We start from the raw sequence: 16,970 nt of genomic DNA, 5'->3' as shown, positions 1-16,970 counted from the left end.
GCTGGATCATGTAGGACTGGAAGGAATGAGGGCTGGGAGTTTGGGCATTTCTCCAGCATTCTATTATTAATTGCAGGAGGAAAGCGTCCAATCCTTTCACTCAGCAGCTCCATTTTTCAATTTCACCCTCATCTTGGATCCTGACCATGGGCAGATCTCATAAGGGCTGAGACCCCCTCTCAGGGAAATTTGGGACAGGAACTGGGTAAGATCAGCCTCTTCTCAGGCCTTCATCCAACATCCCCTTTTCCAGATGGAGGACAGCCCGGAGGGGGTTGGCACATCCAAGAGTCAGAGCAAGGGCGAGGCAGAACTTACTCAAGGTCTCCCAGCTCTGTCGTCCTCTGTCTGGACCCCTCAGACTTACCTCCCTCACCTTTAGGTGCCCTCTTCCCACTAGGCCCTTCCTCCCCTGAATCTGATGAGGAAATCCCCAGCCAGGCTGGTTTGTTTGTTTCTGTTCCCAGCAGGCAGTTCTCAGCCTAGGCCCTGGGTGGCCTGGAAGCAGGACTTGAACTCCTGCCAGACTGTGAACCCCCAAGGCCAGAGGCTTTTTGTCTTCTGTGAATTTCATATGCATAACTCTGAGCGGATTCTGGGCACCAGTGTGAGAGGAGCCTGTGAGATGTTTGGGACGAGGCTCACCTGGCAACTAAAGCATCAAGCTTTTACCTGCCACAGTGTGGCCTTAGAACGCTAGGGGAGGCAGTACACTGGGGGACCCAGAGTCCCCTTTGCCTATTCTCAACTTGCCCTCACCCCACATCGGAGGTGCTAAGTTCTAAGGATCCACTGCTCACACTGTGTGACCTTGGAAAGCTTCCTCTCTGGACCCAGCTGGCTCTGGCTTCAAGTTTTATGCAACTGCCAGCGGGGAGGAAGCAGTCTCCCATTCAGGGATTGGCTAAGTCAGCCAAGCCCAGCCTCCCACGGTTCAGAGGTCAGTCCGTCAGGGAGAGACCTTCCAGGAGCAGGGCAAGGAGGTTGTGTGGGACAAGCTGCTCCAGGCAGAAGGTGCCAGGCTAGAGCTGGTGGGGCTAAGGGTCCTGGTTCAGGACGGGGAGGGGCACTGCCCAAGGCAGGGGTGTCTCCAGGGAGTAGGAGTGGCCCAGGAGATGGTGATTTCCTGGTAACTGGAGCCCCTGGCAGCCTTCCACTGATTTACTTTGGGTGTTTCTTCTTAGTCTTTTTCTTTCTTCCTTCTCTTTCTCTCTCTCCTCTTCTCTCCATCTCTCTGTCACTCTCTCCCTGTCTCTCCCTTTCAGTCTCTGTCTCTCTGTCTCTCTCTCTCTCTCTCTCCCTCTCCCTCTCCCTCTATATCTCTATTTCTATCTCTATCTCTGTATCTGTCTCTGTCTCTCTGTCACTCTCTCCCTGTCTCTCCCTTTCAGTCTCTGTCTCTCTGTCTCTCTCCCTCTCCCTCTCCCTCTGTATTTCCCCGGTGGTTCTCCCTTCCCTCCTGAGCCCCCCCTTGCCCATCTCTGAGCCCTCCCTGCCCCTCCCTGTCCCTCACACCCTGACCGTCTCCCGCTATCTGTAAGCTGTCTCTGTCTCAGCTCACTGTTACCGCCCCTGTCCTGGGCCCAGGAGCTCACCCTGTCTGCCCTGCAGGATGCCGCAGCTGAGCCTGTCCTGGCTGGGCCTGGGGCCGCTGGCGGTCTCCCCATGGCAGCTCCTGCTACTGGTGGGGGCCTCCTGGCTCCTGGCCTGCTTCCTGGCCTGGACATACACCTTCTATGACACCTGCTGCCGCCTCCGATGTTTCCCGCAGCCCCCAAAGCGGAACTGGTTTTGGGGTCATCTGGGCATGGTGAGTATGGGCAGCAGGACGAGTCTGGGGTACCAGGGTGGATGGACCTCCCAAAGGGTTAGGAATGGGGCTCAGACATGAGACCTCCCAAAGGGTTAGGAATGGGGCTCAGACATGAGACCTCCCAAAGGGTTAGGAATGGGGCTCAGACATGAGACCTCCCAAAGGGTTAGGAATGGGGCTCAGAGGATGGGCTGGGATCTAGGACAGCAGGGAAGTGAGGTAGCCCTCTTTCCTCACTCCCCCACCAGGCCCATTCCTCTCTCCTCTGTGCACCCCATGACCCAAACCTTTCTTGTTCTTACCCTTCTTTACCCAGCTTCTGCTTTGGATCATCTCCTGCCTGTCTTGGCCCGATTGGTGCTCCTCGGAGGGGCTCACAGGCTCGGCTGCACAGAGCCAGGTCCCCTGGTGTTCCCTCAGTCTCCACCTGTGGGTTTGAGGCCTCCTCAGGGTCTGCTGTCTGCCAGGCCTCAGGCCCATGCCCGCTCCTTTCTGGGCCTCTTCTTCCCCAAAGGAATTAGTTGTGACCTCTGTCATCGCTTCCCCTCACTCGGACACAGCTGGGCCGGAGGAGAGGTGTGAACAGTCTCTCCTCCCCCCCTTCCTCAGGCACCTTCCTTTCCTTATCTGGCCTTCCATCCCCAGACACATTCATGGGCCTCATTGTCCAACTTATGTAAAAGTGGATCACTTCTTGTTTCAGAAGGAATCACGCTGACCTTTGCCCCTATGACCAACCTTCCTGGGAGAGGCCCCATCCTAGCCTCATCTCCAGAGGCCCTTTGTTTGTGCTGCGTCCACCCCTTTGCCACAATCACACTTTGGACTTTGTCGTCACCTGTAAAGGTGCTGCCACCAAAGCCATTGACCTGAGTGTTAGGTCCTCTGACCAGAACCCCCTCTTCCTTCCAGCCTCTCTCTTCTTCTACTTCTCGCATCGTAAACTCTGCCAGGATGTCCAGTTGCCTTCTACATTCCACTCCAATAGCTTCCTTCTGACCCCACTTCCTTGGATACATTTAGCTTTGATTCCACCCTTTGCACAAGGGCTGAAGTCTCTTGCCGATGGAGCTTTCATTCATGGCCCTTTGGAAAACCTTTGCCTGTTGGAGTTCAATCCCAACATCCTTTGATCCATTCTCCATGATGATGATAGAGAGAGTCACAGAATAGGACAGAGGAGTGACAGGGAAATCCCCAGCCTCCTACCTGCAATGCGCCCCATTCTGTACAAAACCTCCTGTCTGCTCGCGCTGCTGTCTCCTTATGGACAAAGACTTGTCTTCACTCATTGCCTCCGTTTCCCTGCTTGATCCCCACCTGCTCTAGTCTGACCCATATTCATCATGCTCCTGTGAGATGACTGGGACCTCCAGGTCCCTAAATCCTGTCGCATCCACCTCCAAGCAACTCTCGGAATTGTTGACCATCCTGTCCTCACGGAACCTTCTTTCTCTCTTGGTTCCGGGACAATGCCCGTGCTGGTCTTTTCCTACCTCCCTGTGGCTCCTCCTTCACCCTAGCTTTCTTTTTCTTTTTTTTAGATTTTTTTTTTTTTTTTATTGGGGAAGGGGAACAGGACTTTTTCTTCAAGTCAAGTTGTTGTCCTTTCAATCTTAGTTGTGGAGGGTTCTGTTCAGATTCAAGTTGTTGTTCTGTCTTAGTTGTGGAGGGCGCAGCTCAGCTCCAGGTCCAGCTGCCGTTGCTAGTTGCAGGGGGCGCAGCCCACCATCCTCATGGAGTCGAACTGCAACCTTGTGGTTGAGAGGACACACTCCAACCAACTGAGCCATCCGGGAGCTCAGCGGCAGCTCAGCTCAAGGTGCCGTGTTCAATTTTAGTTGCAGGGGGCGCTTCCCACCATCCCTTGCAGGAGTCGAGGAATTGAACTGGCAACCTTGTGGTTGAGAGCCTGCGCTCCAACCAACAACTGAGCCATCCGGGAGGCAGCTCAGCTCAAGGTGCCGTGTTCAATCTTAGTTGCAGGGGGCAGAGCCCACCATCCCTTGCGGGACTCGAGGAATTGAACTGGCAACCTTGTGGCTGGGAGCCCACTGGCCCATGTGGGAATCGAACCGGCAGCCTTCGGAGTTAGGAGTTAGGAGCACGGAGCTCCAACCGCCCGAGCCACCGGGCCGGCCCCACCCTAGCTTTCCATGTGGGGATTCCCCAGGTCCTCACCTCTCCTCCCTCTCCTGTCTCTCCCAAGTTCACCTCCTTATCCAGGGCTCCAACTCCTGAGTGGACCATCAGTTCCCTCCATCAGTGAATTCCAAGGTTACCTTCCTCCTGAGTCTGAGGCTACATGTCAGCCCCCTTACTCTCCATCTCATGTGGGCATCTCATAAATACCTCGTTCCACCAAGCTGGAATCTGGACTCATGGCTCCATCCACAATCCTGCACCCCCATCTAGTCCATCTTTCCAGTTGCCCACATTCCATACTTTAGAGTCCCCGGGCCCCCCTCTTCTCTTACCTGCACATTTGGTCCCTCAGTTCTTCATCATGTGTGGCTGGGCTGCCTCCATAATCTCTGCTCAGTCCATCCCTCTCTGCATCTTCCTGTCACCCCTGGCCATAGCCACCATTATCTTTCTCTGGAAGCCTCTTCCAGCTCCCTCTCTAGTCTCCGCATTGTGACTCCTGTTCCCTATCATCCACTCTCTCTTTAGTCGTGGAGATATTTTTCTGAAATTTAGTTGAGATCACACGTCTTCTTGGCCAAAAATGGTTTAATGACTGCCCACCACTCTGAAGACAAAAACTAAATTTGCCTGGCCAGGTCTGCTACCCTCTCCAGCCCTATCCACATCCTAGATATTTCAAGCTCCTGCTTTATCTCCTTAGTGAGCCAATCTCTTCCCACCCCAGGGCCTTTGCTCAAGCTGCCCTTTTAACTGGAAGTGCTTCTCTTCCTGTGGTTATCGGGTTGATTCCTCATACTCCCATTTTCAACCCAAATGTCACTGCCTTCTAGAAGCTGTCCTTGATCTCCAGATTTTGACCTCTGACTTGACCCTGCTCACAATTAAACTTAATTGTCCAATTATTTATTAGTCATCTCTCCCACTAGATGGTGGCACTGGGGGGGTAGACATATAGTACCCATGCCAGAAGCTGACATACAGTAGGCAGTTAATAAATAATTGATGATGTCATGGTACAGTTCATGTTCTAGGCCTAGGTGAACTTGTCATCACCTTCCTTAGTCATCCAAGGTCAAAGGGGTGAGTGACCAACTCCTCTCCTTCCATCTCCCAGACCAGATCATCACAGAACAGGATATTCCAAGCTCATCCTGAAGGCTGAAGGTTGCCTGAGATTCTGGGTCCTGGAATGGTCTCTGAGCCCTGGGAACAGGAATATTATAAAGTTACCGTAGTTCTGACTTCCCCTTTGAGGGCTTGGCCATGGGGTCTGGCCTTGGTCACTCTTCCCTTCTCCAGTCCCTCTTGCTTTGTGACCTCAGCTGAGTTTCTCTCTCTCTCTCTCTGGAGCAATCTCATCAAATGTCTCAGGGTCTTTGGAGAGCAGAGAGCAGGTCACATAGAGGAAATGGCTTATGTCACCTGCCTGGAGCACCGGGGGCATTTGTCAGGCTCTGATGGGGCATCCTGAGGGACCTGGAGAGGATGCCTAGCCAGGAGGCGACCTGCCCTCCTCCCCTTTTGGGGGACGTGGCTTCAGTTTCTCATTTGTAAATGGTACAATTGATGGGCATTTTCATAAGTTTAGGAGAGAGAGGTAGATAGACAGGATGCACTGTGAGAGATGACGGATAGATAGATAAAGGATGGATGGATGGATAGATGGTTAGATGATGGATGGATAAATGGTTGATAGCTAGCTAGCTAGCTAGCTAGCTAGATAGATAGATACATACATACATACATACATACATATGAGATACATGTATTTGCATCTGTGTGTGTATTCATTTCTTCTCCTTCCTGTTTATCTGTCTTTTTTTATCCTTCTCTCTGTCTCTCCCTCACTCTTTCTCTGTATCTCTCTCTTTCTCTGTCCATCTATCCAACTCCCCATCTGTTTTTCTTCATCTCCACACTCTCCATGGCTCCCCAGCACCCACAGAATCAGTCCCCTACCTCTGCCCAGTCTTGATGCCCTGCTACAGCTGCTTTCCTCTCTACCTTTTCTCTGCCCCTCACCCATTTCACTCTAGCTGCACTGAACTCCTTGCTGCTCATGGCCAAGTGCTGGCTTTCTGCTCCAGGGCTTTGAACAGGCTATTCCTCTCCATCCATCCTTTATCTATCTATCTATCTATCTATCTATCTATCTATCTATCTATCTATCTGTCATCTATCTATCATCTATTATCTATCTTACCTATCTGTCTATCTACCTACCCATCCATCTATCTAATCTGTCTATTTATCTATTATCTAAAGAAACAGAGATGAAGAGAGTGAGGGGACAAGAAGAGGCACATAGGTAGATAGACACAAATAAAAGACAAAGACCAACAGAGAGAATCTGACTTAGTGAGGTGGAGACAGACACAGACCAATACTACAGGCAGCAGGGGTGAGGGGGTGAGTGGGATGTGGTGGATTGAGGGGTACGGTGGCAGTTGTAGCATCTCTGGCCCCTTGCCAGGCCTGGCCTCATCCCCACCCATCCCCAGGTGACGATCAATGAGGAGGGCTTACGTCTGTTGGAGCATCTGGGCCGCCACTTCCGTGATGTCCAACTCTGGTGGATTGGGCCCTTCTACCCTGTCCTGCGGCTCGTCCATCCTAAGTTTGTTGCCCCCGTGCTCCAGGCCTCAGGTATCTCTCCTAGGAGCCCTCAACTCCAGCCTCTCCCCTGCCCCTGCTTCCAACCCTTCCCACCCCTGGACAGACCAGGTTGAGCAGGGGAATGGGAAACGCTGACAAAGACCATGGCTGTGACACTAACCTGCTCTGACTCTGGAAAGGTCCCTGTCTCTCTCTGGTTGCCAAAGTCTCTTTCAGTTTTGAGTGGTGGAAACTCAACACTGTTGGTTTACGTAAAGAAAGGGAATCTATCTACGGGAAAGCTCAGGGACGTTTGTCTTCAGGCATGGCTGGATCCGGGTCTTCAAACAAAGCCGTGGGAAATCTGCCTTCATCTAGTAGTTCTGTGTTCCTCTCTGCTGGCTTCGCTCTCATGTTGGTAAAGAGGAATCTCAGAGCTCAACCCCCACAGAAAAATGAGATAATTCCCCACAGACCCAGGAAAAATTGCAGGATTCCTTCAAATGGCCTGGCCTGGGTCACAGGGACCAATTCCTCATCTAATCACTGCAACTTGATTGCCAAGGTTCAGGGTCATATGCTGAGCCCTGGAGCAGAGGAAGGGCTGGCACAGCCATACCCCTAACTGCTCGCATTGAGGGTGGAGAAGAGTGGTTCTAGGAGAAGGGGATGGACGCTGGACAGGCAGGTGCTAGATGTCCATCCACCAGCGTCCTTGCTAGGTGGGCATTTCCTGAGTGAGGAAACGGAAGCTCAGAGAGGCACAGTGAGCTCTCAAGGCCACAGAGCACGCTGAAGCTTACCCCTTCGTTCTGGATGTTCTCAGCTGCCCTAGCTGCCTCTGATGGGAGGCACCCTAAGCGAGAAGGTGATTTTGAGGGTGGGGGGAAGATGGCCAGAGCATTGTGGGTTGCTTAACTGTGTCGTTGGTCCTGGGGGCTGGTCTAGAGGGAGCAGTGGCAGCTCTTCATGGTGAGTGAAGCTCAGCATCGGAAGTGGGGGCAGCATCCTTTGGTCTCTTTAAGGAGAGAGGAGCTAAGCACCATGCTGCATATAGGGTGGAGGGGAATATTGAGGAACTCTGGGTCACACACAAACCATGTTTGGGACATTAATGAGACCATATTTAAGTCCTATCTGGGGCCCGTCTGTGGGACACACTGAGGTCATGTCAGATTGTCTTTGGTCCCACGTCAGAGCATGCTGTATCATGTCAGGGCATGTCATATATGTTGGGGCCATATCAGGACATGTTAACACATGTTGGGGCCATGTCAGATGTCCCAGGAGATGTCAGAGAGTGCTGGGGCAGACAGGGTCTTGTAGACCTCTGTAACGGTGTTTTGTAGAGCGCTGAGCTATGTTTGCGTGTGTACAGCATGTTGGACCATGTAGGAGCCATGTCAAGGTGTGCTGGGCATGTTGTTGCATGTTGGGGTGTGTCTAAGTACATGGGGGTATGTCTGTGGGCTCTGCCTTTGCTCTTCTCTGCTGCAGCCTGGTCTAGTCCCTCCTTGCTTCCCTCCTCCTCCTCCCTGTTTCTTCTGCCCTTGTCCCATTCCTGCTATGCTGGGCTTGGAGGGGGAATGCAGACCCCTGGCTGGGAGCCTCCTTGCCCCACCAAATGTTCCTCCCCTCCCCCTCTCCATGGTTCCTGATGGTTCTCATTCATGTCAGCCACCATTGCACCCAAGGACATGTTTTTCTACAACTTCATGAAGCCCTGGCTGGGTGAGTAACTACAGGTGAAGGGGGTTGGGGAGAACCTCTGGGGACCAGGGGAAGGCACTGACCTTGCCCACTCCCCTGTGGCTGCCTCTATTAGGGGATGGGCTCCTGCTAAGTGCTGGTGACAAGTGGAGACACCACCGCCACCTGCTGACACCCGCCTTCCACTTTGAAATCTTGAAGCCTTATATGAAGATTTTCAACAAGAGTGCAGACATCATGCATGTGAGTTCCTTGAACCCAGGGTCCCAGCTGGAGCCTTAGAAAAGGGGGAGTGGCCTCAGACACAACATCTGGAGAGTCCTTGTTCTGCTAAATGGCTTTGGGGCCATTGCTTCTCATTGCCAAGCCTCAGTTTCCTTATCTGTAAATTTAGATAATTATCCCTTTTAAAGGGTGGTCAAGATGATGTAATGGAATCATATTCCCAGCACTAGTAGGTGCTCAGAAGGCTTCAGTTTCTAGTCTGCTCACTAAAGCCCTCTAAATTGAAGATGGTAATGATGAAGATTGAATAGTAGCTTTTCTGCATAACACACCACCTTAAAACTCACGGGCTTGAAAAAATTAGTGTTTGGTATTGCTCCTGAGATGATGGGTCAATTGAGTCATTCTTGTCTTGGATGGAATCACTCAATGTCTGTGGTCATGGGTGGGTTCCGTAGACAGCTCTGGTCCAGGCTCAGCTCTGTCACATATTTGGGGGTCAGCCAGCTCATCTAGGATGGCTTTGGTGGGACAACTGGACTCCTGCATTTGTGTTTCTAGTATGCTAGCCTGGCTTTACTCGCATGATGGAGGCTACGTTCTAGCAGAATGAGCAGAAACATGCAGTACCTCTTGAAGCCTAGTTTCAGAATTAGCACACCATCATTTCCATCTTCTCCTATTGGCCTAATCAAGCTCTACATCTAGCTCAGATTCAAGAGGTGGAGAAAGAGGTTCTACCTCCAAATAGAAAAGCTGCAAGGTCTTATTGCAAAGGATGAGTCTATAGGGAAGGACAAAGAAATGAGGACATTTTTGCAGCCACCAGCACTATGATAATGATGAAGAGGAAGATGATAGCTAACAGTTACTTAACATTGACTGTACAGCAGAAATGATATGCCAATTCTATGGCATATGTTGTCTAATTGAATTTTAACAATGCCATCAGGTAGAGATGATTATTATTGCCACTTTACAGATGATGAAACAGAAGGTCAGAGAGGTTAGGGAGCTAGCCCAAGTTCACATTGCTAGTAAGTTAGCTATGAGTGGTAGATCAGGGATTCTAACGTGGTTTGTCTGACACCAAAGCAGGCCATCTTCACTGGTACTGAAGATTTGACAGGTGGAGCCAGAGGAGGGCAATGAGTTGACCCTTGTGGCACACAGAGCATAATAGACAGAACTGGACCTTGATCCCAGGTCTTCTGACTCCAAGCCATGGGGTTTTCGTGTCCTAAGTGTAACAGCTTCCACTCCCACTCAAACATGGTCTTTCTTGGGGATGGGTGCTTGGGGCAGAGGACCAAGAGGCTGGGTCTTGGGGAGTCCATCCAGGTGGTTGGTTTTGTGGAGGGGTTCTAGGGAGGCAGGTCCTAGCCTCAGCTCTGCCCTATTCTCTGTCCAGGCCAAGTGGCAACGTCTGGCCTCAGAAGGCAGCGCCCGTCTGGACATGTTTGAACACATCAGCCTCATGACCCTGGACAGTCTGCAGAAATGCGTCTTCAGTTTTGACAGCAATTGCCAGGAGTGAGTCTCTGCCCAGAGCCCGGGAACATGAGCCATAGACCCAAGGGAGTAGATGGAGGGAGGACTGACCAGGGCAACCAGAAGTGCCTTCCTAGAGGAGGTGGGTCAGAGATGGACATTAAAGGACAAGGAAGAGGAAGGAGAAAGAGTCATCTTTTCAGGTGGGTAGAAATGTTTGGTAAACGCCAGGAGTCTAGGAGGAGCAGAGTGTGTGCAACAGTGAGGAGACATCTTGGAAATGAGGTTGGAGGGCTTGGCAGGGGTTAGATCTTGAGGCCATTCAAAGGCCAGGAAAAGGGGTATGAACTTTATCCTGAGGTTTCCAGAGAGCTACGGAAGGTGTTTGAGCAGATGAGGGTGGTGGTCAAAGCTGAGCTTGGACGTCTGACTCTAGAGATGATTGACTGTTGTGTAGACACAGTGTGCAAGGAGACCACAGAGAGAAGAAGGGCTGAGGTTGGTGGAGAAAATGGGGCAGATTTGAGAGAAACCATGGAAGAATGGGCAGGGCCAGATACTGCGTAGGAGAGAGAGCTTAGTATGATTTCTAAGCTCTGTCCTGGGGTCTAGCACATGAGGCGGATGATAGAGATGGTAGCATGTTTGGAGGGCACCTTTTTCCAGATGGAATTTGGTCCTGGGTTCTGGCTGGGAGGGCCTCTCGGGGTTTCATGTGTGTTAAGGAGCTGTTTTCTCTCTCTGGCCTGGCCCTGCAGGAAAGCTAGTGAATACATTGCTGCCATCTTGGAGCTCAGTGCCCTCATGACTAAACGGGTCCAGCAGATCTTCCTGTACATGGATTTCCTGTACCACCTCACCCTTGATGGGTGGCGTTTCCGTAGGGCTTGTAGGCTGGTGCATGACTTCACAGATGCCGTCATCCAGGAGCGGCGCCGCACTCTCCTTAGTCAGGGTTCCCATGACTTCCTCAAGGCCAAGGCTAAGACCAAGACTTTGGACTTCATTGACGTGCTCCTGCTGGCCAAGGTGGGCTTCTCTGGGATCTGAATTCAAGAGGTAGAATGGACCTTGATTTCAAATGTCAGATCGAAGAACTCGGGCTTGATGCAAAGGGCACTGGGGAGCCATGGAGGGTGCTTGAGGGAGGGAAGAATGAGTCAGAGATAAGCTGTAGACATGACTGTGTGGAAGGCTGTCTGGAAGGAGTAAACAGGAGGCAGGAGACCAGGGAGGAGGTGTGTGCGGTGAGCTCTGGAGATGAGGAGGGAAGGATCCTGCTTGGATGATGGAGCGTCAGGAACTGTTTCAGCTTAGACATAGGCACCCTCAGAGCTGGTGTGATTCGAGGCATCTTGCCCTTTCTCAAGGATGAAGATGGGAAGAAACTGTCAGATGAGGATATTCGAGCTGAGGCTGACACCTTCATGTTTGAGGGTGAGGGTTCCAGTGTGAGACTTCAGAGGGGTTGCAGCCTCTCTATCCCATCGACTCGGCAGCTGAGCCCTGCGCTACCCCATCTTGCCCCATCCTCTCAACCCTCCCTTAGGCCCTTAATGTAAGGGCGCTGTCCACCCTCCGGTGCTGAAGCAGCCCAGAAACCCAAACCTGTCTGGCTGCCTTTCAGGCCATGACACCACAGCCAGCGGCCTCTCCTGGGTCCTGTACAACCTCGCGAAACACCCAGAATACCAGGAGCGCTGCCGGCAGGAGGTGCAGGAGCTCCTGAGGGACCGTGAGCCTAAAGAGATTGAATGGTGAGTGCAGGTTCTCACAGCCTCTTCTGAGCCCCTCTCATTGGCTCTGCTCCCAATGTGGAGAAGAGGGAAGATCTTTTTGTTGATTCTGTCATCCTGTCATACCATTTAGTGGGAATGGGAGCAGAGCCCAGAGGCAGGGTCTGCTATACAGCCTGGATAGCAGGGGAAATGTTACAGGCTTTGGGGACAGAAAGATCTGAGTGTCCACACTTATTGCCCCACTAACTTGCTACATGACTTTAGTAAAATCAGTTTCCTTTTCTGAATGCTACCTTTCTCCTCTGTAAATTAGTTGTGTGTGTGTTTGTGGTCTCTTCCCCACAGGGCTGCTTGGAGAATTGTGACAATGTGTGTAGAACGGACGCCATCCATCATGTGTTCACTAAATGAACTTCTTCTCTCCTCCCTTTCATTTCTGCCTGAAGTTGCAATTTTTTTCCCTCACTCCCCTTACTTTTGGCTTTTTTTTCTCTAATTCCCACCTAATAGTCTATTCCAGGGATTCCCAAGAGATCTTTGGGGGTAAAAATAACCATCCATCTCTTCATTTAGTAAACACATACACACGGTCTGCCCTTTCCCAACTCAGTGTCCAGTCCCATCTGAGTCCTACCTGGGCAAGGCGGGGGCTGAGAGGAAAGGAGGTGAGACTGGGTAGTGAAACCGCAAATATGGAATCACCACATTGGGTGTGGGTAGCACCCCAATGTCTAGTGCTCCTGGCCAGGGGATAGCTTGTGTAAAGGCCAGGACAGAAGCATGCAGGAATGAGCCTGGCGTGTTTGGGAGGAAGTCAAGGTGCCTGGATCCTTGTGCTATTTACCGTGTGAAGAACCAGAAGGAATCCCAAGGAGGCTGAGCTGGTAATGGAAGCTCCCCTTGAAATGCTTTGGAATCTATGTTTAGAGTTTCCAAAAGTGTCACTTCAACTCTTTGGGGAAGTTGATATTGGATAAAAGGTAAAAGCGGGCAGGAATGCTGCCATTAGTGGTCTCACATTTGGCAGAAATGGTCAGATAGTCATGGCCGGTGCTCAGGTAAGTGTGGCCTTGGCTTGAATACTGCAGCAAGGCCCAGAGATCCTTCAGCTGTTTTCCTTGCAGCTGTACAGCAGGTTCTTTCTTGAAGGGAGATCCATGACTAACTTAGGGCAAGGGGGAGCCATGGGAGATGTTTGAGCAGCAGAGAGACACATGTCAGATATGGGCCTTAGAAATATCTCTTTGCAGCTACGGGGGCAAACTGGAGGGGATGAGCTGGGGCCTGAGGGCCTCGGGGGCAGATTCTGGCCAAGGGCTGAAGGATGGAAAGGACATGTTGGACTGGAAAGCACTTTAGATGTAGTGCCCTCAACTTCAAGGGTTTGCTCAGCACAGCAGTTCTGTGACATGGAGAAATGTTTTCCTTCCAACTTCAAAAAATTACACAGTTGGTAAAAGTTCAAGTAGTATTAAATGTTTTACAATGAAAATAAACCTGTTTTTTTCTCCCAACTTTATTGAGAGATAATGAACATATAACACTGTATAAGTGTGAGGTGTACAATGTGATGATTTGATATACATATATATTGTGAAAGGACTACAATAATGTTAGTTAACCCACCCATCACCCTGTAAAGGGAGTCGATAAATATCTAGTTCTTTTCATTTCCATGTCGCCAGTTGTCTGAGCACCTTCTACCAAACTATCCATCCATTGCCCAGAGGTTTATGGAGTCTCCTTTACCAGATGCTAAATTTTCACCTGTTCATGTGTGGTCTCCAAGCGCTCTATTCTATACCATGGGTCTGTTTTCCTGTTCTTGCAACAGTACCACACTTTTTTTTTTATTACTAGGTATACTTTTGTAATAGGTCTTAATATCTGGTAGATTGAGTTCTCTTTCTTTGATCTTTTATTTTTAAATTGACCTAGTTCTTGATGAACTTTAATTCTTTAAAATAAGATAAACAAGTTCCAAAAAAAGAACCACAACAACTAGATTTTTATTGGATTGCATTGATTAATTTAGAAAGAATTGGTACTTTTATATTAGATCTTCCCACCTTAGAGCGTGGAGTGGATCTTATTTATTCAAATAACTGTATAAGTCCATCATACACACACACACACACACACACACACACACACACATATGCTTTTTAAGCCAAGTATATAATTTAAAAACTTTTTAGTGCAAATGTATTAAAGCTTTTATGGATACCCTGTGAGTGTTGTGTTTTGCTCAGAAATGCTTGTAAAAATACCAGCCTACATTTTCTTCTAGTTACTTGTGATTTTGACTTTCTAATGCTTACTTTTTTGGTCCCTGTGCAATTTATTTTATTATAGGAGTGAGGGTCAGAGCAAGGTGGGGAGAGGCTCTCTTGGGGCAGAAGGACTGCGGGTGTCTGGTTTTGCTCCCTGAATAACTGTTGGGGGGGGGGTGTTCCTTAGGGACGACCTGACCCAGTTGCCCTTCATAACCATGTGCATCAAGGAGAGTCTGCGCTTGCACCCCCCGGTGACGGTCATCTCCCGCCGCTGTACCGAGGACATTAAGCTCCCTGATGGCCGTGTCATCCCCAAAGGTGCTGACAATGACTGATGATGGGGGCGGGGGGGGGATGGTCCCATCAGCAGGGCCCTCGTCCTGACCACCCCCCACTTTTCCACAGGGAACACCTGTGTCATCAGCATCTTTGGGGTTCATCACAACCCGTCTGTCTGGCCAAACCCTGAGGTGCTGCCCCCCTCCCCCCCACAGCCCATCCAGGGACCTGGTGAAGGGGCAGGGTCCTGACCCGGAAAATCAGACACTCCTCCTCCACTGTATCCACATGTTTTCTGGGGGGCGTCTGGGTGTCCTGAGAAAACCCACCCAGCAGCCCTGCCTCTCTCTGCTCCCAGGTGTACAACCCCTTCCGCTTTGACCCAGAAATCTCCCAGAAGAGATCACCTCTGGCTTTTATTCCTTTCTCAGCGGGGCCCAGGTGAGACCAGCAGGTGTCTGCGGCGGGACTGGACCTTGGGTGGTGGGGCTCAGGGGACATGGCAGCCTACATGGGGGTCCCAGGCACAATTACCCCCCTTCTCTACCCCTGCGGGCTGGGATGGGCTCCGGGTCAGGTCCCACCCGCAATCTGAGTCCCTCCTCCCTCACGCCCGCAGGAACTGCATCGGGCAGACCTTCGCCATGACCGAGATGAAGGTGGTCCTGGCACTCACCCTGCTGCGCTTCCGCGTCCTGCCAGATGAGGCGGAGCCGCGCAGGAAGCCGGAGCTCATCCTTAGAACCGAGGACGGACTTTGGCTGCGGGTGGAGCCGCTGAGCACCGGCCCTCAGTGACCCTCCACCACCCGGCCTGAGATCTTCCCTGACCTAAATACCTCCCTTTGCAGGTTCCCAGGAAAAAGAAACTGTGCTGTAACCTCTGTCCCAGCTTCCCCAGGAGGCAGCAGGGTTTGCTCGGGGCCTGCAGGACCTGGGGAGTGCGCGTGGTGGAGGTGGGGTCTGGAGTTTCTGAGCTCTGTACCCTGACTGCCTCTCCTGCTGACCACCGGGGCACCCACTTTGATTTCAGGTTCTCCCAGAGCCCAAGCATGGATTTTATCCTGCGGGCAATGGGGAACCATGGGAGATGTTTGAGCAGGAGAGGGACCAAATGGAGGCTTTGAAACAATCCAAATATCCGTTAGCACATGAATGGATAAACAGAATGTGGTATATCCACAACAGGGAATATTACTGGGTCATAAAAAGGAATGAAGCATGGATACATATTACAACATGGATGAACTTTGAAAACATTATTTTAAGTGAAAGAAGCCAGTCAACAAGGTCACATATTATATGATTCCATTTATATGAAATGTTCATAACAGGCAAATCCACAGAGACTGAAAGCAGTCTGGTGGTTGTCAGGGGCTGGGGGAGGGGAGATAGGGAGTGACTGCTAATGGGGACAGGGTCTCCTTTTTGGGTGATGAAAATGTCTTGGAACTAGACAGAGGTGGTGGTTGTATGACACTGTGAATGTACTAAGTTATACACTTTATAATAGTTAAAATGGTACCTTTTATGTTACGTGCATTTTACCTCAAACAAAAAGGCTATTTTATCATGCGTATCTTTATTAATCTGGGTTTTTCATATAATAATATGTTGTGAACATCTTTCCATGCCATTAACTCATCTTTCCATGATACAAAAACGTCATTTTGGGGTCTTTAAAATCCTTAAGTGTTAAGTATTAAAGCCACTCTATTTTTTAAATGGCATTATGTTAGAAAATAATTTAAAAGTTTGTCTCACTTTGTGCATTCTCTTCATGTACATTGATGGTTGGAGATATTGCTATCAATTACACATTGAGTTACTCTTAATGAAATAACATTTGGTGTAGAAATTTTATTTTTATAGCAATAGATACACATACATTCATGTAAGATATGGGTGTGGTTAAACACCTTTCATAGAACATGTATGGCCTGGCAACTTCACAGACACTGAGATTTTTGGTCCTATTAACAGAGGTAGACCACTGAGAAGGGACTAGATGACACTTCAGGTCCCCCAGGTAAACACTCTCACACCGGTCTTGTGGATCCAAAAGATTAACTCACTTGCTCAAGGTCACTCAGTTGGTGAGTGGTGTTGTTGGGTGAATTTGGCCAGCTTGGCTTCAGAGATACACGTTAACCTACAAAGGATGTGATTTTCAAGGTGTGTCTCATTCCTAGGCATATCCGATCACTTGGGGAACCACTGGAGGCTCACTAGATGAGACGGACAGGTGGTACCTACATTTTTAAATGTCATATTTTTGACAAGGGATACACTCACTCATGAAAAAAAAATGCACAGTGGAAAATATTGGTCCTCCATATGTCCTTTGTTTGCCCAGCTTCTTTAGGTAAACACCTTTGCTTTTTGTATATCGTTACATAGTGTATTTATGCCAATAATATGTGTGCTTAGTTACCTTTTGCCTCATCTTAAAATTGTATATAAATTTACAAAATTTATAAAAAGTAAAATCTGCTCTATTGGGTGTACAATTCTGAGTTTTGGCAAGTGCTTAGAGTCCTGCAACCACCATTACTATGGTCACCTCCCCCCTGACAACCATTTCATCCCTACAGTCTGTCTTCTTTCACTGAACACAATGCATTTGAAATTCATCCATGTTGTGTGTCTTAATACTTTGTTTCTTTTTATTGTTAAGTAATATTCCATCACAAGA

The 16,970-nt window shown here is 49.8% G+C and overlaps 1 protein-coding gene across 3 annotated transcripts; it reads left to right on the top strand.

The window, feature by feature from the left end:
* Positions 1-914: 914 nt before the first annotated feature.
* LOC109450018 (cytochrome P450 4F3) lies at positions 915-15,495 on the top strand. 3 transcript variants are annotated; one of them, XM_074338001.1, is made up of 13 exons: positions 915-1,014; positions 1,612-1,810; positions 6,463-6,607; positions 8,234-8,287; positions 8,382-8,509; positions 9,903-10,024; positions 10,741-11,011; positions 11,353-11,419; positions 11,610-11,739; positions 14,182-14,315; positions 14,403-14,467; positions 14,635-14,717; positions 14,896-15,495. In XM_074338001.1, exons 2-13 carry the CDS (start codon positions 1,613-1,615, stop codon positions 15,071-15,073), a joined length of 1,575 nt encoding a protein of 524 aa, XP_074194102.1. In that variant the 5' UTR covers positions 915-1,014; position 1,612; the 3' UTR covers positions 15,074-15,495. The 3 variants fall into 3 exon arrangements, 2 of the variants coding, with proteins under 2 accessions (XP_074194102.1, XP_074194101.1); XM_074338000.1 differs by having other exon boundaries at positions 998-1,129; XR_012498067.1 differs by lacking the exon at positions 14,403-14,467 and having other exon boundaries at positions 998-1,129; positions 14,896-15,033.
* The last annotated feature ends 1,475 nt before the right edge of the window (positions 15,496-16,970 follow it).

Source organism: Rhinolophus sinicus, linkage group LG07 (genome assembly GCF_036562045.2).
Source record: "Rhinolophus sinicus isolate RSC01 linkage group LG07, ASM3656204v1, whole genome shotgun sequence".
Taxonomy (NCBI): Eukaryota; Metazoa; Chordata; class Mammalia; order Chiroptera; family Rhinolophidae; genus Rhinolophus; species Rhinolophus sinicus.
The sequence above is the reverse complement of the archived record's forward strand: the minus strand, read 5'-3'. Positions and strand labels throughout refer to the sequence as shown.